The 24,321-nt window shown below is 38.6% G+C and overlaps 1 protein-coding gene across 7 annotated transcripts in view; it reads right to left on the bottom strand.

Moving 5' to 3' along the window:
- PDE1A (phosphodiesterase 1A) overlaps positions 1 to 24,321 on the bottom strand; it is a 372,031-nt gene that overhangs the window by 28,689 nt on the left and 319,021 nt on the right. For all 7 annotated transcript variants that reach the window (XM_051849383.2, XM_051849382.2, XM_008258812.4 and 4 more), the window contains 5 exons: positions 22,318 to 22,419; positions 22,095 to 22,215; positions 14,028 to 14,109; positions 11,791 to 11,911; positions 11,224 to 11,411 (listed from right to left, as the gene is read on the bottom strand). In XM_051849383.2, the coding sequence (XP_051705343.2) occupies positions 11,224 to 11,411; positions 11,791 to 11,911; positions 14,028 to 14,109; positions 22,095 to 22,215; positions 22,318 to 22,419 (614 nt within the window). The remainder of the gene's footprint in view (positions 1 to 11,223; positions 11,412 to 11,790; positions 11,912 to 14,027; positions 14,110 to 22,094; positions 22,216 to 22,317; positions 22,420 to 24,321) is intronic.

Genomic DNA, 24,321 nt, shown 5'->3' with positions numbered 1-24,321 from the left:
TTTATATTCCTTAAATGTATAATAAATTTATACAGTTATATGTGGCATAATATTTCAAAGATTGGCTACATATACCATTGGTGGCTAGATTATATCACCCAGTGACATAGCCATCTTAGTTTGTGTGAACATTATGGAGTGTCTTTACACAATGACAAAATCATCTAACTGCAATTCTCAGAACATATCCCTGTCATTTGTGACACAGGATTGTATATATATGTGTGTGTGTGTACGTTTTAAAAATGTAAAAAGACTCAATATCAAAGAGCATCTCTCACCCAATTTACATCAGAACAATTAATGAAAATCTTATTTTTGTTTGCTTTTGATGGAACTTATGAGTTACTAAGCCAAAATCAGGTCTCAACAATTTCAAATGAATATACAAACATATTTCATGACCATAGGACAATCATGTAAGAAGCCACAAAAAGAACTAAATAACACATATAGTTTGAAAATTTTAATACCTACTCTAAAATGGCAAACTTGTCTGATGCTCATTCTGGGTTTACTCTAGTTCTAATCACCTGGACTCATGTACAGTGAAAATCCCACTGGGGCCTCAGATCCCACATTTCCTCCTTTTCTCACATCCTTATTCTTTTATCAGGTATTTTAGGATTTCAACACATAGCAAATAAAGCATAAAATTACCCAGAACAGTAAGAAACATTGCATTCCATTCCAATCTGATCTCCAGATGGGGGACTTCTGGGATGTAACTAGTTTTCTTAAACAGATGTTCTCCTTGACAAGAGCAAAGGAAAGTGGAGCTGGAGTTGATTCTTGGTCTTGGCTATTATCAAGATGGATTGGGTGAACCTGATTCTGTTAGGAATTCCTGAGACTAAGGTGAATCAGTATTTCAGGTGGAGCTTACAAAAGTAACTGCTTTGCCTTGAGGGAGAACAAAGATCATCTTTACCATAAAGGAGCTGCTCCAAATAGGAGTGCTTCTCCAACAGTACGACACCGAATCTCCATTTCAGCTCCAGACATGAATGTTGTTCATGGCAAAGAGTGGCAAGGCACTGGTGAAAAGGAGCCACACGAAATGGCCCTTCAAGAGTTGTACATTCCTTTCCTGTGTATTTCCTATGCTGGTAATGAGGCATCTGTCATCCCACCGGCCACTAGTAAAGGCAAATGCAGTTTTTCCCTCCATACCTCACTTCTTTAGGTGCGTTTCTCTTAAAGCATCCTAGATCTTCAAGACGCCCTGAATCTCCACCAGGAGAGTGGTCAAGAATTTATGAAAGTATTGGCTCCTTTTGAGGAGCGAACTTGCTTCAGACCAGACAGTATTATTTCAACTTGTTGAGGCTAACAAAGGTTATGTGATTTTTTTCTTACATTTCATAGGTTGAAATGAAAGGGAAAGGGGAGCTCTTCACTGTTCTTTTCTACCCACTTCTGTAGAAGAATAGCTACATACTCTCTTAAGTCTTCTGTTGGCTCTTAAGTAGCGCAGGAGATGGTGGAGACTGGGGAGGTTTAAGATGGTGAGGAATACTGAATTAGCAATGACAGCATTTTCCTCACTAATGCAGAAAAGTTAACCAAAACAGTAAACAGCTTTGAATGAAGGAAAGTGTTTTTTCTTTACTTTTTAAAAATATCCTGTGTTCAAAAACAGTGTATATACAATCTTATAGGATTCCAGCTCCTTAAACAGAAGTCTTTTTTTTTTTTTAATTATGTATTTGAAAGAAAGGCAGGATTATAGAGAGAGGCAGAGAGAGAGAGGTCTTCCATTCGCTGGTTCACTGCTCAAAAGGCCACAGAGGCCAGAGCTGGGCCAATCCTAAGCCAGGAGCTTCTTCTGGGTCTCCCACAGGAATGCAGCAGTCCAAGCACTTGGGCCATCCTCTACTGCTTTCCCAGGCCACGTGACATAGCAGAGAGCTGGGTGAGAAGTGGAGCAGCCAGGCCGGGAACCCACGCCCATATGGGATGCTGGCACTGCAGGCAGCAGCTTTACTTGCTCTGCCACAGCGCTGGCCCCCAAGTATTACTGAATACAATTATTCCTTAAAAATTTTTTTGTAATTTGATAACTAGGTGCTCAGAGCCTAGGGATCTACAACCTTTCACTGCTCTGGGATTAAGGGATGTTTTTGAGATATCTATTGAAATATAGTTGAAAGACTAATATTATGATGACCTAACATCTATTCCTACTCAAGCATACTGTTGAACATACCATTTTTATGTATTCAGAATTTAGACACTTTCTCCATATCATTGGGTCTAAACTCCTAGCTTTCTCCTAGATTATAAACTGTACCCTTCTTCCTGGACTCTTCCCATTTGTGTCTCTTAAATAATGGAAACAGCTTTTCTATTGGGTAGACAGGGCAATTCTCTTAAAACCTTAGTTCAGATTTCTCAAAATTCTATAGCTGGCTTGCTTTGACCAAAACCAATTACCTGGCACCACACTGCCCATTTATCTCATTTTCTTCACTATTCCCACTTGTCCAGTTTTTCCATTCTCCACTGGCCTGTTTATTTCTTTGTAAGCCAGGCAAGTTCTACCTCCATAGTAATGTCATGGCCATTGTATGTGAGAACTTAATGCTACTCATTCCAGAACACCCCCACCCCCACCAAGGCATGCAGTCTAAACTATCACTTTCTCAGTAAAGCCTTTCCTGACCACCTTATTTAAAAGTGTGATTCTGCATGAAAAAATGTTCAAGGTCACTAGCAATCAGGGAAATGCAAATCAAAAGCACAATGAGGTTTCACCTCACCCCGGTTAGAATGGCTCACATACAGAAATCTACCAACAACAGATGCTGGCGAGGATGTGGGGAAAAAGGGACACTAACCCACTGTTGGTGGGAATGCAAACTGGTCAAGCCACTATGGAAATCAGTCTGGAGATTCCTCAGAAACCTGAATATAACCCTACCGTTCGACCCAGCCATCCCACTCCTTGGAATTTACCCAAAGGAGTTTAAATTGATAAACAAAAAAGCGGTCTGCACCCTAATGTTTATTGCAGCACAATTCACAATAGCCAAGACCTGGAACCAACCTAAATGCCCATCAATGGTAGACTGGATAAAGAAATTATGGGATATGTATTCTTTAGAGTACTATACCGCAGTAAGAAACAACGAAATCCAGTCATTTGCAACAAAATGGAGGAATCTGGAACACATCGTGCTGAGTGAAGTAAGCCAGTCCCAAAGGGACAAATACCATATGTTCTCCCTGATCGGTGACAACTGACTGAACACCAAAAAGGAAACCTCCTGAAGTGAAATGGACACTATGAGAAACGGTGACTTGATCAGCATAGCCCTGACTGCTAATGGACAACTTAATACATTATCCCTCATAGTATTTTTTTTTTGTCTGTTCTACTTAATATGACTGGTTTAATTCTGTAATTATCACACAGTTATTCTTAAGTGTTGAAAATTAACTGAAATGTGATCCCTGTTAAACATAAGAGTGGGAATAAGAGAGGGAAGAGATGTATAATTTGGGGCATGCTCGGGCCGACTTGCCCCAATTGGTAGAGTTGGAAACATACCAGGGGATTCCAGTTCAATCCCATCAAGGTGGCATGTACCAATGCCATCTCACTATCCCAAGTGATCAATTTCAGTTCACAATTGATCATAATGAAAGGACTAAGAGTCAAAGGGAGCACATAAACAAGTCTAGTATCTGCTAACACCAACCGATAGAATAAATAAAGGGGAGAGTGATCCAACATGGGAAGTGAGATACTCAGCAGACTCATAGAATGGCGGATGTCCTAAATAGCACTCTGTCCTCAGAATCAGCCCTAAAGGCACTCGGATCTGGCTGAAAAGCCCATGAGAGTATTTCAGGCATGGAAAGCCAAGACACTCTGGCAAAAAGATCTCTGTGAGTGAGATCCCAGTGGAAAGAACAGGTCTTCAAAGAGGGAGGTGCCTTTCTCTGAAGGGAGGAGAGAACCTCCACTTTGACTATGACTGAGTCTAAACAAGATAAGAGTCGGAGAACTCAAGGGGCTTCCATAGCCTTGGAAACTCATAACTGGTGCATAGGGAGATTACTGATGCCATAAACAGGAGTGTCAATTTGTAAAGTCAACAACAGGAGTCACTGTGCACTTACTCCTCATGTAGGATCTCTGTCCTTAACGTGCTGTACACTGAGGCTTAATGCTATAACGAGTACTCAAACAGTATATTTCACTTTGTGTTTCTATGGGGGTGCAAACGATTGAAAACTTTACTTAATGTACACTAAACTGATCTTCTGTTAAAAAAAAAAAAAAAAAGAAATTATCAATTCCCAACTTGACTCTCACTGGGATTAAACATGACAATAAGTCTGATCTGATTTCATCATCATTTAAAAAAAATCATCTATTATTTTTCACTTTATGTTTCTGTTGGGAGCAAACTGTTGAAATACTTACTTAAGGTATACTAAGCTGATCTTCTGTATATTAAGATAATCGAAAATGAATCTTGATGTGAATGGAAGGGGAGAGGGAGTGGGAAAGGGGAGGGTTGTGGGTGGGAGGGACGGTATGGGGGGGAAGCCATTGTAACACATGAGTCGTACTTTGGAAATTTATATTCATTAAATAAAAGATAAAAAAAATAAAAAAAAAAGTGTGATTCTGCTCCTCTCCTTCATTCTCCCCTAAGGTTATGTATTTGCATCTCTTTCGTTTATTTCCATTTCCTTACTTCTTAGAATACATCACAAAACTACAATAAATATGGTAATAACAAACTCTAAAAACTTCTAAACAGATTACATAAATAACCTTACAGAATTCTCTCAAAACCATTGCTGAAGAAGAGGAGTTTCTGTTATGGTGTTGTAAAAGGTCAGGTTTCTCCTCTACACCGAAAACAAGTGTAAAACTGGATAACATTAATATCAACAACTCTTCTATAACATTGGAAGTCAATCACAGGAATGCAATAATTTGAGATTTTATTCTTAAAAAAAGTTTCCTATGCAGATAATGAACACCAAGTGGGATAATCGTAACAAAAGAATCATCCCTGGGCATATCGTTTTCAAATTGCTGAAAGTAAAAAATGATCTGGAATTCATCAAGAAAAAGACAGGAAAATGATAATGTAGTTTTTGACTCCTCATCTGAAAGTCTGGAAGCCAGAAGGCAAAGGACAGAGTACAAAAAATATAAATTGGTCAAGAATTTTGAATCAAGCAGAACTTCAAAACTGAAAGTAAAATTTAAAATATTTCCAGATTAAAGAAATCTAAGGGAATTTTTGTCAACAGACCTGGGCTATATGAAAATAATGGAGGAAGCACTCTGAGTATGAAAGGAAATAGCACCAGATAGTAACTCAAATCCACAGAAAGAAATTAAGAACATCGAAATGGTAAATATGTGGGAAATTCAGAAGGTTATATATGCAAATATGTCATGTCAAAATTCTCCAGGAATTCGTGTTGCTTCTGGCCCTCTGATCTCATTTGGTGATCCATTTGAACAATCTTGTATCATGGCCAGACTGATTTGGTTTCTACAGTGTGATAACAAGTTTTGGTTTACAACATAGCAGGTTTCTCGCCTGTCTCATCCTTCAGGGATATTGTGCCTATGTTTAACCCTTTGTAGTATCATATAAATTTTAGAATCAACTTCTCAATTTCATGAGAAAACATACTGGAAGTTTTTGACTCCAAGTCTTACCTTGGAGATAATTAAATACTTGAATATACCATGAATATTTTATTACATATAAAATTTATCCATAAAAAATAATATTCTTGGGCTCATGAAAATTGTGAGAGAAGCACTTTCTTGCTCCACTAGAACACCTTAGATAACTGTTTAATATGGGTTTTGACTATTAGAAAGCCCACTGTTCACACATACCTAAGATCTTCTGTGTCATATTTAATAGCCCAACAGTGATATTTTAATCTCAATCTTTAACTTCACAATTGGTTGTGAGTTTAGGTGGTGACTTATGGGACATAAGTTGACATTATTCCCAAACCTCTATAACAATGGTTATATTTCTTAACACCTAGTTTTTAAACATATTTATAATAGATTTGTTGCTGTTTTTATAGAAGTACAAGTGAGTTGTTATAAAAATCATATAGTGAATCAAACTTGCAAATTTCCTAATTGTGACACCATGTGTATATATATTTTTCAGTTTTTGTTGAGGCAATTATATGTCTGAAAATCACAATAGTTCCTATCATTCATAGCTCCTATCATTCAGACCTTAGATGTCTGTATCCTATTTTGTAATTCTGCCATTAGCACTATCTTGATTTTTCGAAACAAAGGTCAGCAATACTCATATTCTCAAATTTCAGTAATTATTACTAATATAAAGTCTTTAATTTGAGGGAAATTTTAGACATTAAGGCTTCTAAAATGTTTTATTTGGTGAAAAGGTAAAGTTATTGATTAACTTCACTACTACTACTATTTATGCATTCAAAGCTTTCCAATTAATCATGAAAATAAGAATATAGCATAAACATTTCAAATCACAAAGGAAAGTAATTGTACTGGGTTAATCAAGAAATAAGTAATAAAAATGGGAAAACAAATAACAATTAAGTATTTGTTATGGGTATTGAATTTTGTTTACTCTTAAATTTTACATCTTTATTTTATCATTAAAATGGTGAGTTCTATTAGCAGGATTTGAAGATGTAGAATAAAACTTGTACTTCTGGCATAAACCTAATAAATTCTAAATCTACTCTGCATACTCATGATTGTGGCAGGAATAAGCATATAATGTCAGGGGAGAGTCTAGCTCTGAAATTTTTTTATCCCCCTGAATTTGTTCTATCTTCATGCAAGCAGGTTCTGAAAGTATACATTTCATGCCAGCAATATCTTAATATTTTCCTAGCATTTAAAATTTTAGCTTTGGATATATTTAGTCTTTAGCTTTATGTATTTCTCCTAAGTTTGCCTAGTTTATCATTGCACTGAAAATATAAACCCAAGAATGCAAAGAAATTAGGCATTATTTGTTTACTCAAAATGTTATACTATATGCAAGCACCCACTGGGGTTTATCAGTGTATACTATGATTTCAATTTAACCAAAGTCAAAATGCCTATGTTCAAACCTGTGTTAGACATTTCCTCATTGAACATCTGAATTATTTCTCAATTCCAGCAATGAAAAATGAGAACATTTTACGTATCAAAATTGTACTATCTGTTCTCAACAAAATATTCAACAGAGCATAGTGCCAGAACATTTGTTAGAAAGGAAGAAATTGTAATCCTTAATCCATTTCTGACAACAAATTTCCCTCCAGGTTTACAACAAAGAGTCCAGGTGGTGGGCTGATGTTTGGGGTTCATTATTTTAAAGACTGTTGAGCGGGTATTTATGTTAAAACCTTCGTAAAGGACAGTATAGTTTGGCCTATTAGAGTCTCTGGATTTTTATCACTAGATAAATACTTTAACTTTTCCCAATTTTTTTAAATCTCCTATTTTATTTTCACTCCAATCTCTTGAAAGGCCAATATGAGAAGAGGTAGCAGAGTTGAAGGCCAAAACTTTGGTTACAAAATTGGACAGCTTTGATTCCCATGCTTTGGAGTGGTGTGATCCTCAGCTTCCATATTCATAAAATAAGTACAGTAGTTTCCACTTTGAGGGGTAGGAAGAAATGGGATAATGTCTGACTCATAGGAGGGATATCAGAAATCATTTCCCTCCCCTCTTTCTTCCCTGCTGAAAATATATTTCCCCTTCTAAATAAGTAATACATTCAAAGTGGAGTTTAAGCATCAGTTAAATCATTCATTTAATAATTTATTCAGTGGGGTCAGCACTGTGGCATAGTAGGTTAAGCCTCCCTCTCCCACATGGGCACCGGTTTGAGTCCCGGCTGCTCCACTTCCAATCCAGCTCTCTGCTATGGCCTGGGAAAGCAGCAGAGGATGGCCCAAGGGTTTGGGCTCCTGCACCCACATGGGAGACCTGGAAGAAGCTCCCGGCTCCTGGCTTTGGATTGGCCCAGCTCCAGCCATTGTGGCCATTTGTGAAGTGAACCAGTGGATGGAACCAGCACACTGATGATACAGCTTTGTCTCTCCCTCTCTCTGTAACTCTGCCTCTCAAATAAGTAAATAAATCTTAAAGCTAAATGTGTTTGCTAAATAAAAATTTTAAGACACTGTCTCACATCAGAGTACCTGGACTTGGTTCTTATTTCTGGCTCCTGACTCCAGCTTCAGGCCTGTGCAGATGGTAGGAGACAGTAGTGATCACTCAAGTAGTTCAGTCCCTGCCATCCAGGGGGAAGTTCTGGCTTAACTTCTCAGTTTCCAGCTTTGGCCCTAGCCCAGTCCTAGATGTGAGCATTTGGGGGAAAGAACTAGTGGCTGGAAGTGAGTCTCTCTCCCTCTCTCTCTCTTCCCCCAACTCCCAATAAATGAATAGTGTGTTTTCTTTGGTTTTGTTTTGTCTTGTTTTTTAAAAATGGGGGCCAGCATTGTGATGCAGCAGGTAAAACTGCTATCTGCGATGTCGACATCCCATGCAGGCCATATGGGCCCCGGTTCATTTCCTGGCTGCTCCACTTGAGAGCCAGCTCCTTGCTGGTGGCCTAGGAAAATCAACTGAAGATGTAAGTGTTTGGGCCCCTGCCACGCATGTGGGAGACCTGGAAGAAGCTCCTGACTTCAGCCAGGCCCAGTGCGGGCCACTGTGGCCTTCTGGGGAGTGAATCGGTAGATGGAAGATATGTCTCTCTCTCTCTCTCTCTCTCTCTCTCTCTCTCTGAAACTGACTTTCAAATCTTTAAAAATGAGTAAGGATTAAAAACTCCTACCATAAACAATTCTAAAGCACCTACAGTGTAAGGGACTTGCTAACTAAGAAAATAATGGCAAGATATTTCTGTGCTCAAAGAACTTATAGCCTAGTGATTTTTATCTTTTGGTACTCTAGGGTCAACATCTTGAGTATAATTTGTTCTTTCTTTAATAATTTTTTATTTATTTGACAGAGTTACAGACAGTGAGAGAGACAGAAAAAGATCTTCCTTCCATTGGTTCACCCCCCAAGTGGCCGCTATGGCTGGCGCTGCACCAATTTGAAGCCAGGAGCCAGGTGCTTCCTCCTGGTCTCCCATGCGGGTGCAGGGCCCAAGCTCTTGGGCCATCCTCCACTGCCTTCCTGGGCCACAGCAGAGAGCTGGACTGGAAGAGGAGCAACCGGGACTAGAACCCGGCACTCATATGGGATTCCAGTGTCACAGGCAGAGTAACCAAGTGAGCCACGGCACCATCCCTATAATTTGTTCTTATAGAGGGGTAATTTTGATTACTTGAAGTTCTAGTTGGATGAATTTGGCAATATTTAGTACTATCCTTCGAATCTGGTATTGTGAAATAATTTATTGAATAATTATATACTATTGTAAAGATGTTCTGTAATGGCTAGTGCTGGCAACATAATTACAGGGGCAATACAAGATGAAAATGAAGACCCTTGCACAAAAGCTATTGGGGATTGCAAGATGATTATATTTAGCCACACAGGACCATTCTAAGCATGGGGCCTTTGTGACTGCACAGGTTACACACTCATGAAGTGGCCCTTGTAATGTCTGTATAGCGTGACCACTGCATGGGAAGCAATTTCTTTTCAACTCAGTCTTACATGTGGGAAAATGTGACTTACAGAGGCAGATGGAGGTATTAGTTCAGCAGTTTTATTTTTTTAGTTAGAGATTAAGGCATAACATGATACAATATGAGACTAATTCCTCAATTAAACAAATTATTGAAACCTAATTAATGAGTTTCTATTACATAGCACTATGCTAGGAGTGGGAGATACACTAGAAAACAAAGTAGATCATGTGACTATTGTGATCATTAGACTTCCATGTAAAATAAACAAAATAATAAAATAAATGTTGTTTGATACCAGCTTTGAAATGACTAAACTGGGCTCTCAGATGGAAAAAGGGGACCGAGACCTAACTACATTTAGTCACCAAGGAGGGCCTCTGTGGGCTCAAAGCATGGGATTTTAGGACACAATTTGGAGAGAAGGACTGATGTTGGGAGAGTCGCATAACTTTCCTCTACCTCAATTTCCTTATCTGTAAAATGGGAATAATAAAACCCATGTGAGGGGTTATGATTTTTGAGTTAAAAATTTTAAAAACATGAGACTCAATAGCCAAGAAACAGAGTTGCAAAGAGCCCAAGAAGAATTCCTGGCTGAAGAAACAATAATTGCAAAGGCACTTGGGTGTCATAAACTTCCAGGAGGCCACTGTGCAGGGGTGTGGTGCACCAGGGAGGCAGGGTTCTAGGAAGGGAGTGTGACAGTGGAAAGGCCAGATCTGGGAGTTTGAAAGATAACAACTATTCTGATACTGACTTCCCAAACCAGAGAGGGACCAATTAATTCACACCAGCAAGTATGTCAGAAACAATTATAGTTAAGTTTCTCATTTGGTTTCTTAGGCTGACTACAAATGAATTTTCTAATTCATGAGAGATTTTTTTTTTTTTGACAGGCAGAGTTAGACAGTGAGAGAAAGAGACAGAAAGGTCTTCCTTTTCCATTGGTTCACTCCCCAAATGGCCGCTGTGGTCGGCGCACTGCACCGATCCGAAACCAGGAGCCAGGAGCTTCTCCTGGTCTCCCATGTGGGTGCAGGGCCCAAGCACTTGGGCCATCCTCCATTACCTTCCCGGGCCACAGCAGAGAGCTGGACTGGAAGAGGAGCAACCGGGACAGAACCGGTGCCCCAACTGGGACTAGAACCTGGGGTGCTGCTGCCCCAGGTGGAGAATTAGCCTAGTGAGCCACCGAGTCAGCCGAGAGAGATTCTTAAAGAAGTAAGTTGATCAAAGGGTAAAAAAAAAATAAATCTGCTGCTAAGTATTACTTTCTTAGTTCAGAATTGAAAAGCCACTTAAGAAACCTGAAGCACAGGCTTAAAAGTACCTCTACATAAACACAAAGTTATTGTACCATGAAGTTTAATTACCGTTTTGTGCCATCTCTCATACCCAGTTTGCTTCCACACACACACACACACACACTCCTACAGCCTATGGCATTAACAGGGAGAATTGCCTTTTATCTAACAAAAGCCAGCTTTCCCACGATTGACCAAAGTGGGGTTATATTCCAAAAATAGCACCAAGAGCTTGCCTGAATCGAAGCTATTCAAGGAAACATTAAGAGAACTGTACCTTGTGCAGCTAACTCTTTCCACCGCTCTTTGTTCTGCTGGATGATGTCCACCAGGTTGTTTTTGAAGCTCTTCAGGTCCACAGCTGAGAGGGAGTAGTCGGGGGAGTAACTTCCATCGCTCACAAAGCCTTTTGTATTTGATCGTCTCAGTGCATCAGCAGCGTGTAAGCCCGCAATGGTGGTTGAACTGGCAGTCACAACCACAGAAACCAAAAGATCACAAGGTCAGGAGATGGCATGAGGGAACAAAGTCTGAGAACTTTACAAAAATGACTTGACTCTGGATAGCAGGTGCACAGCCCTGGTGTTCAGCTGATGGCAGCTGCTCACCTCTCTTCCCTCCCTCATGGCATGGAAAGGGCTAGGGACACTCCTCACTGCACTCCTGAGTACTTCCCATTTTTTTAGTAGTTTGGCCACAGGCAGATGTTGTATAACATAAAGCCACTAGGTGGCAATACTACCTAACAATTCTTGTAAGCATTCCCTGCCTAGCTGTGAGAAACTAGGATAATTATCAAGAAAAATTCCCTCCACTCATCAGAGACGAAAAACGATGGTAATACCTGCTTGCCCCATAGTTAGAAGTCTCGGCTTTAGAGGCTTCCTCTATAAGAGGAATAACAATTTTCTCTGTTGAGTCCGTCAGAAGAGAAAATGTTGGCTCTACTATGAAATCGATGAAACCTACAGAAGCAAAAATTAATAAATTAATCCATGGTATAATTCTAGAATTCTAAAATCAGTAACAATGATGGGTCTCTGGCACCCCTTCCCTTTTTGATATTAGTTTTATTCAATAATGTGATCTTTAAAGTTCCACTGCCATATAAAATTTCTCAAGTGGTAGAAGTGACACAACTTAAGCTTTCTGATTTTGAATCTTCCCTTGAGAACCTCATAAACTAATAGTACATTCGGATCTAATGATAGTGAAGATATTTTCTATTAATGAGGAGAATATTACCTCTTCCAAAAATCTTTCACTTGTTAAATTTTATTATTGACCAACATGCAATAATACCAAAGTTCCAAAAATTGTTTTTTTTTTCCCCCTCAGGCTGTAGGAAAGCTAGCACATTTTTTTCCTTTACTGTATTAGTCTGAGCTTTCTGCCAGCATGTTAATATTTCAAATTTCTGTTTACTAGTCTGTGGATGTAAAGTGTTAGTTTGCAGCCTGCGGGTATGTTCTATCAAATCAATGAAGAGAACATCTCAGGAAGACAGCATCAATCCCACTTGAGATGTCAATCCCATTGAGATGTCAGGATTGAATCAAGACTTTTCCATTGAAGCACTCCTCGAGATCGAAAAGAGGCATTGTCCTTTGGGACCACTCGGTGTTTAGGAAGACAAGGAGATGACCTCTTCTAAGCTCTGTGTATCCTCCCACACCCCAAGGTCCCAGGTGAGGTTTGCTGCTTGAAATCAAGTGCTTGTTGAGTGGTAGCAATGGACCACCACCTAAATAGAGTAAGTGGAGGGAGAGGTTTGAAGTGATAGTGCCCTGGGAGATAGCCACATTTGAAGAACACCTATTGGATGCTCAGATACAAGTAATTCACATTTCAAGAAACTGGATTACTCCTAGTATACATTAAGGCACATTTTTAACTCAAAAAAACTTCAACAGTTTTATATTTTAATTGATGCCATCAACACAAGGCAATATTAATTGGCCACATAGGCGCTATTTAAAGTTCTGTATGATTTTTAGTGCCTGGAATATGTAGGTTGTCAAATGACATTGCCTCTTTTAACTTGGCAATATTGTATGCCTTTATAATATAGCAGCAAGCCCTGAGTACTCTTGCCTTCTCAGCTGGCCAAATGAGGTCCTTAGCCTGCCACATTCCCACTTACTGAACAGTGATAAGCACTTGTGTTACAATGGCTAGAAAAACAGTTGTTGGAACTTGAATAGAAAGGGGAAAGGCCCAGAGAGCAGCCTCTCTGTGGCTCAGCACCCCGCAGCGTTGTGGTAGGTGTTGCTGGGACAAACTGGAGAGGGAAGGGTGGTGATCCTTCTACTTATTGCTTATAGAGTTCAGTAATAAAGATGCTGACTCAGTAATGACTGTGACAAATATTTGGATCACCCAGCATTGCAGTAATGTTTTCTAATAATGGGTTGGACTTGAAACACCTAGACAAATACAGATGATATTGAACATGGTTGGAAGCAATATCATTTTGCAAATTTCCTGTTAGCTTATCTATTCATGAGAATTTTTTCCAAAAGAATATGAGTTAGTGATAACAGAACAGGTACATTCATATTTTTATTGAATTATCCTATGCAGGAGTAGGGAAGCTTTTTTTCTGCCAATGGCCATTTTAATATTTATAACATCACTCATGTATCATACAAAATTATCAATTTACAAATTTTCCTGCTACATGAATTTCAAGTCCTGCCTGGAGTTGCTTTGACAGGGTCAGAACAAATGATTTTTGCAGGCCTTATACTGCCTGTTGGCTAGACCTTCTCCACCCCTGAAAGGAGTAAATCACAGAAAATAATCAGCAACAAAAAATATTCTCTTACAGGGGAAGAAAGTCCTCTTGTGAAAAGATAACAACAAGAATAAAAATTTATATTTACTAATTCAACTTCATTGAATGCATATTCTGAAAATGCTTCATTTATTCCTATCATTCAGCATCATATTGATCAGTCTAAAGATCAAATCTATCATGAACGTGGAATGAGGTTTTCATGGCAGAGTTTGAGCAGCATGGTGAATACATTGGTAAACTGATAAGAACCTTTCCCCTTTCCACGACCATTGCAATGTTACCTATTTGTGACTGGGCCACCATGGTTGACTTCCGATCACAGAGTGGGGAAAATGGAAGCCCTAATTCCGCTTCTTTATCTCCCTGTGGAAAAGAAAGGTGGGTTCGTTCACATTGGGGTAGGCAAAACCAAGGTCATGAGCAGACTGGATACAAAGCCTTTAAAAAGTCACATCTTTCCTTTTGTTCATAACTGTCACTTTTTCAAAATATATAAAACAAAAATTTTATAACTGTGCTCAGATGGCCTCTTTTGGCAGACATCTTGCAAGGGGAACATTCTCAAAACCTGGAGCTGTTACTCCACTATTACAATCCCTTGATTGTAAAAAAGCAAAACTTTGCCTTTTGAAATTTTAAGGCAACATAATATAGTCATCTCAGTGTACTGGCATTTAATTAAAAATCCAGCTCATGGAGTTTTCTGCTGCTTTTTAAAAATGCCAAAAACACAAGCATGACTTCAGTATTGAGATTTCAAGATTAGGCTGTTTTATGAAATGGAAAGTATATGAACACTTTGAAACATCTTACTAGTCATTAATCAAGTTTTATTAAATAACCTACAACAAATAACAGCATACCTTCAACACTACATTCTGTGTGCATAATTTTATTCTAATAGATTCTTAGAGATATTAAAATGTCAATGACTTTTTACTATTATATAAATATCTACAGTAGATTGAGCATATATGTCAAATAATTGCATTTGTGTTCAGATTTAACACGAGAAGCAATTAGATTTTCATCTCCTAAGATAAAGGTGTCTGCTCTTGGCAAATACTTATTATTACAAGGTTTGTGAAACATTTATTCTTTCCCTTGCATTCATGGGAATGTGCTTAGGAGAGAAAGGGAAGAGAATTCCTTGTTCTTGCTCCCTTGAATGTGTTTGGCCATTTGAAGGAATCTGACTCTATTTTCATGTGGTTTACTGGCTATAAACCCTCATGCCGTAGCCCAGTCTTGCATAGCCCTCCACATCTATTTAAGGAGTTCAAACTTGCCTTCTACTCAGTTTCCTCTGAAACAATTTTAGCTTGATCTGTATAACATGATTTCAACACATGCCTTTGAGAATGGTCTCTGATGTATTCCCCATGTGCTGGGCATCTGATTATGAGGATTATAGGAAAAAAGTTTTGAAACCAGAATTGTTTGGTAAAACTCTAAATATGGTCACAAAAGAAGTAGGTAAAGTAACCACAAACAGGAACATTTTACCATTTCATGACTTAGAGAAGATAACAATTCCAGTGAGCTCTGCAAGCAACTCCCCTAATCTCTCATAGAGAATAACAACAATTCTACTTGTAACTGAAATTCAGATCCAGCTTAAGGAATGTGTGGAAGGGAATTCTAAGTACTACTTGTGATGGAGTCAGAGGATAATTGATTACTGCTATTCATGGATTATCTGTTACTTCAGACATGTCACAGCCTTTACTGAAAGAAATTTTCCTCATCTGTTATCTAAGTTTGTGATCATTTTAGAAATAAGATACAATATTATATACCTAGTAGGATTTTTCTAAACTTACCCAGATAATTTTTGTGAAGTCTAAGGATAATGCCTAACGTTTATAAAGTCATTAAATTTAGCTAATAAAAATGATAATTCATAATAGCAGTAATGTCATTAGGCAAATGAAGGTATTGATGATGGCAAATGAATATCTTGTATGGTTTTAAACCACAGGAATAAGAATTAGTTTTCAATTTAGCATGTAATAAAGAGGCATTGGTATTTCTACCTCTTCTTTCATGCAGGAAGGAATTGATGTGGTGGAGATTCTACCTTTGAAGATGAATTTTCAGTAGCATGAAGGATGGTTAGAGTGACTTAAAGATGATTCTTGGGCTTCTCCTTGAATGAGTAAGAGCCTATTGGTGCCATTATTTTAAAAGTAGAAATAAGGCTACTGAAAGACTTCATGAGCAATGTAATATTGTAGATCCTCATTTGATATGTGCAGATACAAGTGAATTTTATATCCTATTGTTTATTAAATGTAGGTAAACTGCATTTAACCGGTTTCATTGGTAAAGGTTCTGCTATATCTTGAACACAAATTTATTATATTATGTATGTATTTAGTAGAGCTAACAATGATAATCTAGGACTGAAAAGGCCATTGCTATGATTTAACTTCCAAGAGTCTAAATTTTAGACTGCTGGACATTTCTAGATGACAACATTTTCAGCTAGGACTTGGGTATTTGATAGATACAGGCAGCTTGACCTTCCTATAGATGAAGTGAGAGATTAATATTTCCCCTCCTGTGCCCCACAATTAAATTAGAATACTAAAATTCTTCACCTAAGGCATATTTGAATGCTGAAGTCCATTAATTATTCAATTTATTTATAAATATTTCAAAATGTTATTCTTCAGCATGAATAAAGGCCATGAATGCAAGATTAGTAGGGTGGCTTCGGGCTGGACTATGGAAGAATTAAAAACCCAACAAAGAGGCAATACTACTGAGGGAGAGGGGGAAGATAAGAAGCCAGCTGGGATCTCTGAAGCCAAATGTGATCAACTTTATGATACTCCAACTCCATCCCTGGATAGAGAATATACATTGTCCATCAAGATGAAATCGCTGCTCAAAGCAAGGTGCATTGTGGGACACTCAATTTATAGTTTTTGGAAGTTGTAGTTTCCTTGAGGCTAATGCCTTCAGGAGGCCAAAAAGACACTTAAAGAATCAATAACTTTACATACACATGTCCTGGCATTTAAATTGATATACTCAAGTGGTTGCAGCAGTTAATCAGTTAGTGCCAGTGAAAAATGTTATTCCTGGATCTCAGCTCTGTGTTCCACGAGCTAGGGAAAGTGGCCCCATCAGAATGGGAACACTCTGCCTGGCAGCTCACTCCTGTCTTAGCAGTCCCCTTGCAGTTTGCTGAGCTTCCTTTGAAGGCCACAACAAAGGCACTTGAACTGTTTTTGTGCTTTTCTAACTGTAAAATGCTCTGACAGCCATTGGAACTATCAAATCAACAAGGCGTCTAATCCCATGGCTTACCAGTACTCCTCCCCCCCCCCCCGCCCTGAAACTGAAGCATTTTCTATCATTTTTAAAGAAATGAAGGAGAGAAGTGTAGAAATCTTGAACCCTCTTGCATTGAAACCTGTTTTACGCCCAGAAACATTAACAACAAACATTCAGGAAGCCCCTGACCACAGGCGTAGAGGCCACGGTGAGGCTGAGGGCAGAATCTCAGGGACCACTATTTCTATGGGCAATTGAAAGAGGGGAATGAGGGAAAATAACACTAGTTTAGGCTTCTTTGTACATTCTATTTATGTAATCAGATTACCTACCTTCATTCCTTAAAAAAAAAAAAAACCGTCTAAACTGTAACAAAGCCACAGAACTATTTAAATGTTTGACAATTAAAGCAACTAACACATTTACCTTTGGTAAAATTTATGATATGTTATAATTGTATTTTTGTGAGTATTATAAATGATTTATACACCATTACAAGTCTCTATGCAGTCGATGTTTACAATACTTTTATGTCTTTTAAACTAGAAGCTCTGATGTTTACATTTTAAGTTATTACCCTGGCTCATAGCTGCAGTTTTTAATATTATACAATTTTGAAAGTGATATCTATGACTTTTTATGCCAGATTCTTGGCTGAGAATATTCTAAAAACATTTTTATTACCAGTAGAAATAAAATTGATTTTTGAAATGACACACTTTGTACTATTTCTAGCAACATTGAATATTGTATACATTTTAGGGAAAAATTGCCATTTTGACATTTCAAAATAACTTGTATTTGCAATTATTACCTTGGCTAACATTTATAAACTAATGTACGTTTTTGCTCAAATATTTTTATGGGTGGCAAAGCTATTAGAAGGAAAATTATGTTAAGTTCACAATATAAAATAAGAACAAATTTTAAGAGGAGCATCTAGTTTTAAAATTTAATTTTAAAAATATATTAACATTGTCAACTTAATGTATGTTGGAGAAAAGACTAAGAACGAAAAATTTGAGGCAGGTGTTCAGTGCAGTGACTAAAGCACTGCTTGGTTCATGCCCATCCCATATTGGAATGCCTGGAATTCAGTCCCTGCTCCAGTGCTGCATCTAGGTCCCTGCTATACCCTGGGAGACAGCAGTGATGGTTCAAGTACCTGGGTCTCTATCACCCACAGAGTAGACCTGGAATGAGTTCCAGGCTCACTGATTTTCAGCTGGTCCAGCTCCAGCTGTTGTAGATATTTGGGAAAGTGAATCAGTGCATGCATGATCTATCTGTCTTCATTTGCCTTTCAAATAATTATTTATCAAACCTCCTCCCCAAAACTGTCTTCCTTTAATTATATTTTCTGGAGAGTGCTGGAACCTCCATCTCAGACCTTTAATGTCAGTCATAGTAGAAATGAAGTTTCTTCCAAATCTACCTACGACAGTACAGAGTTACAGAGGGCATCAATCACGAATATCTCATGATTATTTTGAAAATGTGTTAGCGATGGAAATTTGCTTTTACTTTACCCTCAGCTGCTCACTCAGTCATAAATATACATTTCTCAGGACTGCAAATTCTGTATGTAATTCTCGTGGCTTTAGAGTGTGAACTTAAAATAGTTGTACCAAAGATTGGGGTAATGATGGAATTTTTAAGAATGATACAAATAGCATAGTTTATACTGGTTTGCCCTCCAGAAATACTTGAATAAAATGAGCTTGGTAGACAAGCTAAAAATACATTGATTTAGAAGTCAAATATCCCCAAACCATTTGCATATTTATGAAATATTAATTGATATACACATCACTTTTCTTATTCTTGAAATTTCTAAAAATCTACTCAGTCTGTTTTGATTTTTTTGAAATTTGTATCCTATCTCTACTTTTGTTCCAAACCTGTTGAAGGAATTGAAAATCTGGTGCTATATTCTGCAGAAAAAGAAATACTTAATTGACTACTTTTAATCCCTGTAATTGTATTGAGAATGTGTTTCCAAAATTGTACCTAGATAATTTACAGCTCAACTTTAACTATGAAATCTTTCAATCAATGAGTATCTGATGGTTTGTCTTAGAAAAATATAAAGCTTAAAACAGACTGTGAAGGTTATCAAATGCCACCCATTCTTCACTATGTGTCATGGCTGAGAGTGTGCCAAGCCCTCTTGCGTTCATTCTGTCATCTTGTTCTTCACCACTAGCCTGGGAAAGAGGCAGAACGTGTACACGTAAGAATGTGAAGATTCATGCCCACCACTTCTGGAAGATAAAAGCTAGAAGTTACCCTTAGGTTTTTTGAAGCAGAGTCCAATTGCGGCTCCACTTCACACTGTTTAGTTTCTATTTGAACAACATACATAAAATATTTTCTCTAGCAAGAACCATTAAATGTTCACCTTTATACTACAACTGAGGGCCCTGATGAATTCTTCAGACCTGCTTTGATTTGCTTCATAACCTCTAGTAGAGGCCAGTGGTTTATAAGATGCAGGATTTAAGTTCTTGGTATATTTTGAAGGAATGAAGGAATTTATTTACAAAGTGCTGTATAAAAATGCTGTTTTTACTGAGATGAAAAATTCCAACTACTCAAGCTAGATGCATAGGAAGAAAGTATCTATCATTACAGTAAGTTTGACAAATTGATAAGTTTCACAGATGGCTATGTAATGATAAACAGAGAAATCATATGTAAAACCACTGCAGTTCTGCCAGTTTATAGAAATCTGCACAGATACACAGATCCATTTTAATAGCTTATATTAAATGCATTCTGAACAATGCATGTAACAAGAAGTTTCAGAAGCAAGAGTGCTCTGAGATTAATTCAGCTGAATTCAAGAAAACATTTTACCTGTTGGAGTCAATACCATATTTTAATGCAAGTCTCCCATTGATAAACTTGCTTTGCTTCAAAAACATTCGATGTCAGTTCAAACTTGATTGCTTTGACTTTTAACTCCATATTCTGTTTTACTAAATACACCTCTGAAGGGCATTTGAAAATCATTCCCTCATTAAATTCCAGAAACTGAAAAATGGTATTTCAGTACAAAATTCTATCACTCAAAGCTGAAGTCCTAAATCAATTTGTGATGATCTGAGATTTTCATTTTGGGAGAGATGAAGCAATACTAACCGAGATAGTTTGATTTTAGAATAGTCCATATAAATATCCTTGCTTTTCTCTTCTTTGGCTGTTTTGCAGCCAGAAGGGCATTCAAGCAAAGACTACCTATTTGTAAACACTTTGGGGTTATACAAAATCTTGTTATCACCCACTCTTAAAAACAAAAGAAAACCCTTACACCTCCTTACTCTTTGCAACATAATCAGAAAATGTAGACAACAGAAATATTCCAAGTAGAATGATGTTGTACCTTTCCCAAGACTTAACCTTTCATATTGTATGTGTTTTTAATTTCTGCTAGTCAGATATGTGAGTCAGTTTACCAGGCACCAAAAATGACAAAGAGGTCCACCCACTATAGGCACCCACTGCTCTGGTTTATATCAACATAAATTAACTTTGCAAGTTTTTTAACTTCATATAAATGGAATAAAACTATGTTTTGGGGATTGTTGTTTGTGTGAGTGTTATTAGTCTAATTTTTATTGTTGCATGATACTCTATTGTATGACTATTTCATGATTTTATCCATTCTATCTTTTGGTGGATACTTGGAGTGTTCCTATTATAGGGATACTATAAGCAATACTGTGATGATCACCTTTATAAGACATCTCACGGGCATGAACAGTACTTTATCTGGTTGATATACCTTTGGGAAGAAGTGGTAGATCACAGGAATATGAACTTTAGAAGCTGCTATGCAGTAGTTTTCCATGGTGTTTGTAAAGATTTATATGGCCCCCATCTATGTATGATATGTCTACTTTCAATATATGATGTTCCATATTCTTGGTAACACCTAATATTGTCAGCCTTTTAATTATAGTTGTTCTGGGGGCCAGCATTGTGGTGTAGCAGGTAAAGCCCCTGCCTACAATACAGGCATCCCATATGGGCACTGGCCTCCTGTACCAGCTGCTCAGGTTTTTATCCAGCTACCTTTTAATGGCTGGGAAAAGTAGCAGAGTAGTTGTTGGTTCCCTGCCACCCATGTGGGAGACCAAAATTCAGCTCCATATTTCTGGTTTCAGCCTGGCCCATCCCTGGCTGGCTCACCAGGACCCTCCCACATTTTCCCTAAGCATCTCTTCATTTGGCTGTTATACCACCTTATCCTTTCTAATGAAACTGTTGTTGTAACTGTAGGACCCTCCTGAATTCCAAGAGGACTTTCAGCAAGTTACAAGACCTACGAAGGCTCATAGGAAATCCTGACTTCGTAACTGGTGAGTTGGAAGTCCTGGTGTCCTGTGGCCCTACTGGTGACTGACAACTGAAGCAGAACTAATCATGTGGAAGTCTGAGACTCTACCTCGTAGGAGTTGATGCTAACTCTGGGTGGTTTGCATCACACTTGTATTGCAGTACCCCAGTTGGAAGTGGGGTCAGAACAGTACACTGGAGAAAATTAATATATCTTTGTGGCAGACAACATGGACCATTATCTATGTCCAGGTTTGCTTTTTCACAAAGAATGTGTGTATGCACACACATACACACACACACATAGTTAGACAGGCACATCTTCACACAACTAAACTTCCCTGTGGTCCCCATTACAGCTATGCATATGTGACTAAACGTTAGTACACAGAAATGTTACATATCTTTCTCTTTTTATTACAAAAGCCATCTGCTGTCTTTGCTCTAGCAGCTACCTCCTAATAGCAGGCAACAATTCTAATCCCTCCCTTACTATTTCCTGAGAATAGCATCTGACACCCAAGATGACTCTCCTTAAAATATGTAATTTACTACATAGGTCTATTTATCTGAAACACTAATACATCAGTGAAAATCCTCAAGAATATCTTGGAGACAGTTGATAAAAAGAAGTTACCAGGCCTGGATTGTGTTCAGAAAAGTATATATCAATATGTAGAGTGACGGTTTCCATAAACATGTGCATAGTGTGCAAGAGGCACCTGTAGGAAGAACTCCTCCATTAGGGCTGTGGTCCACCGGTAGTGCAGCTTCCAGGATTTGGCTGGGTGGCTTATATCAGCTGCGTGAAGAATCAGGGACATAGTTTTGGCTCTATCAATCCTGTCAAACCAAGGATATGGTCAAATTATTGAACAAAGTAACCAATCACAGTGTTGATGTAGTTTCCAGGAAACTTTCACAAGACAAAGGAAAATAACCTACCCTTCCGGCTGCTGCAAGCTGCTTCTTATATTTTTAATTTGCTGGAAGTGGCCTGACATGTCTGTAGATAAAACCATTTCAATCACGAGATTCCGAAGATCCCTGTAGAATCATCAAAAGGAGAAACGTTCATCTGCCCTTTATTGTTCTCAACTGGAACAGTTCCTTCAATTCCCCTCATCACATTTTAGTTTTCTTAAGGGACATGGACACAGGATGACACTTTTCAAATGTAAAAGTAACTACAAGAAGCATGCGATTAACTTTAACTCCCATTGATTTAAGAAGTTACCGCTGTTTATCATCTCCCCTGCAGAAAGGAAGGCTTCCCCTTCCCACCGCTACACTACCACAACCCTCCTCCCCTTTCAATTCCTAAATTTTTTCTATCTGAAAGGATTTTTAGCCAGTTTCAAGAAACATTATTTTAAATAGAGTATCTGGATGCTTTGGAAGCAAAAAGAAAAATAGCCCAGTGGGGCTGAGAACGTTCTAAATCTAAATGGTCAACAAAACTAAAAGCCTCCTGTCTCAGAAATGACACAGATAAGAAAGGCTTGTATTCTCAAGACTCTGCTTTTGCATCTTTTTAGTAAAATCGCTATTAGCAAATCCAGTACTAGTTATTTAGTATTCATTTAGTCTAAGTACTGAATAGAACTACGTTGTAGTTGCTTTGCATGAATATTAAGACTCAATCTTCATTAGATGACAGGGTATTCATATTTCCTACCAGGGGAGACTGAGTCATTGGGCCAGTCACACATCTATTCAGTGTTTGGAATAAGAATGAACCGCTAGAGTTCCTCTCTTGAGAGTTGGAACTTGGAAGGTTGGCACCAAGGAGTGGTCCATCATAAGAACCCCAGAGAAGCCAAGGTGCTAGAGTGAGTGGAGATTCTCTGTTTAAGCTTTTGGAACTTCTCCCTGTATAATTAATATGAGAAATTTTCATTGCAAGGCAGAACAAGAGAGACAGATAGGTGGAGATCATCCATCAGCTGGTTCACTCTCCAAATGCCTGCAACAGCTAGGACTGGGCCAGGCTGAAGGAAGATGCCTCCATCTGGGTCTTCCACATGGGTGGCAAAGAATCAATTCTTGGACCATCTTCTGCTGCCTCCCAGGGTTCACACTGGCAGAAAGCTGGATTGGAAGCTGAGTATCCAGGGCTTGATCCCAGGAACCTCCATTGTCGAATGTGGGTATACCAAGCTACTGCTTAACCCACTGCACCATGACACCTGCCCATATTGGAAATTTTAACCAAGACACTGTAAATATGGTAAGCCTATAATTAACAACTTCGCATTAGGTAGAAAACAATCCACCACAGCAAGGCTTGCAGATTACACAATTTGGTGTTTGCTCTGTGCAGATAGGCAAAAAGTTGCTTGCATAAGAACTGTAATTTGTTTCAAAAATATATGGCTCATGGTGTGAGTTAAATCAAAGATTTGGGGTAACTTTAATTGTGATTTTGTGTCAAAGATGTTTTACATCTGGATGATATGATCAGATTATTTTTCAAAGCAACCACACATATTGGAAGTTCTTAGAAATTGTGGATACTCAGTTCAATTGGATTCTGAGATGGGAGCCATGAGCAGCTATTAATCTGCTTTTTGTATATTGAATGGTTTGCTTAAAACACTTTTATCCCAGCCGGCACCGCGGCTCACTAGGCTAATCCTCTGCCTAGCGGCGCCGGCACACCGGGTTCTAGTCCTGGTCGGGGCGCCAGATTCTGTCCCGGTTGCCCCTCTTCCAGGCCAGCTCTCTGCTGTGGCCAGGGAGTGCAGTGGAGGATGGCCCAGGTGCTTGGGCCCTGCACCCCATGGGAGACCAGGAAAAGCACCTGGCTCCTGGTTCCTGCCATCGGATCAGCGCGGTGCGCTGGCCGCAGCGCGCTGGCCGCGGCGGCCATTGGAGGATGAACCAACGGCAAAGGAAGACCTTTCTCTCTGTCTCTCTCTCTCACTGTCCACTCTGCCTGTCAAAAAA

This window comes from Oryctolagus cuniculus, chromosome 3, assembly GCF_964237555.1.
Source record: "Oryctolagus cuniculus chromosome 3, mOryCun1.1, whole genome shotgun sequence".
Classification (NCBI taxonomy): Eukaryota; Metazoa; Chordata; class Mammalia; order Lagomorpha; family Leporidae; genus Oryctolagus; species Oryctolagus cuniculus.
Note: the sequence above shows the minus strand (reverse complement) of the source record. Positions and strands in the feature narration are given on the sequence as shown.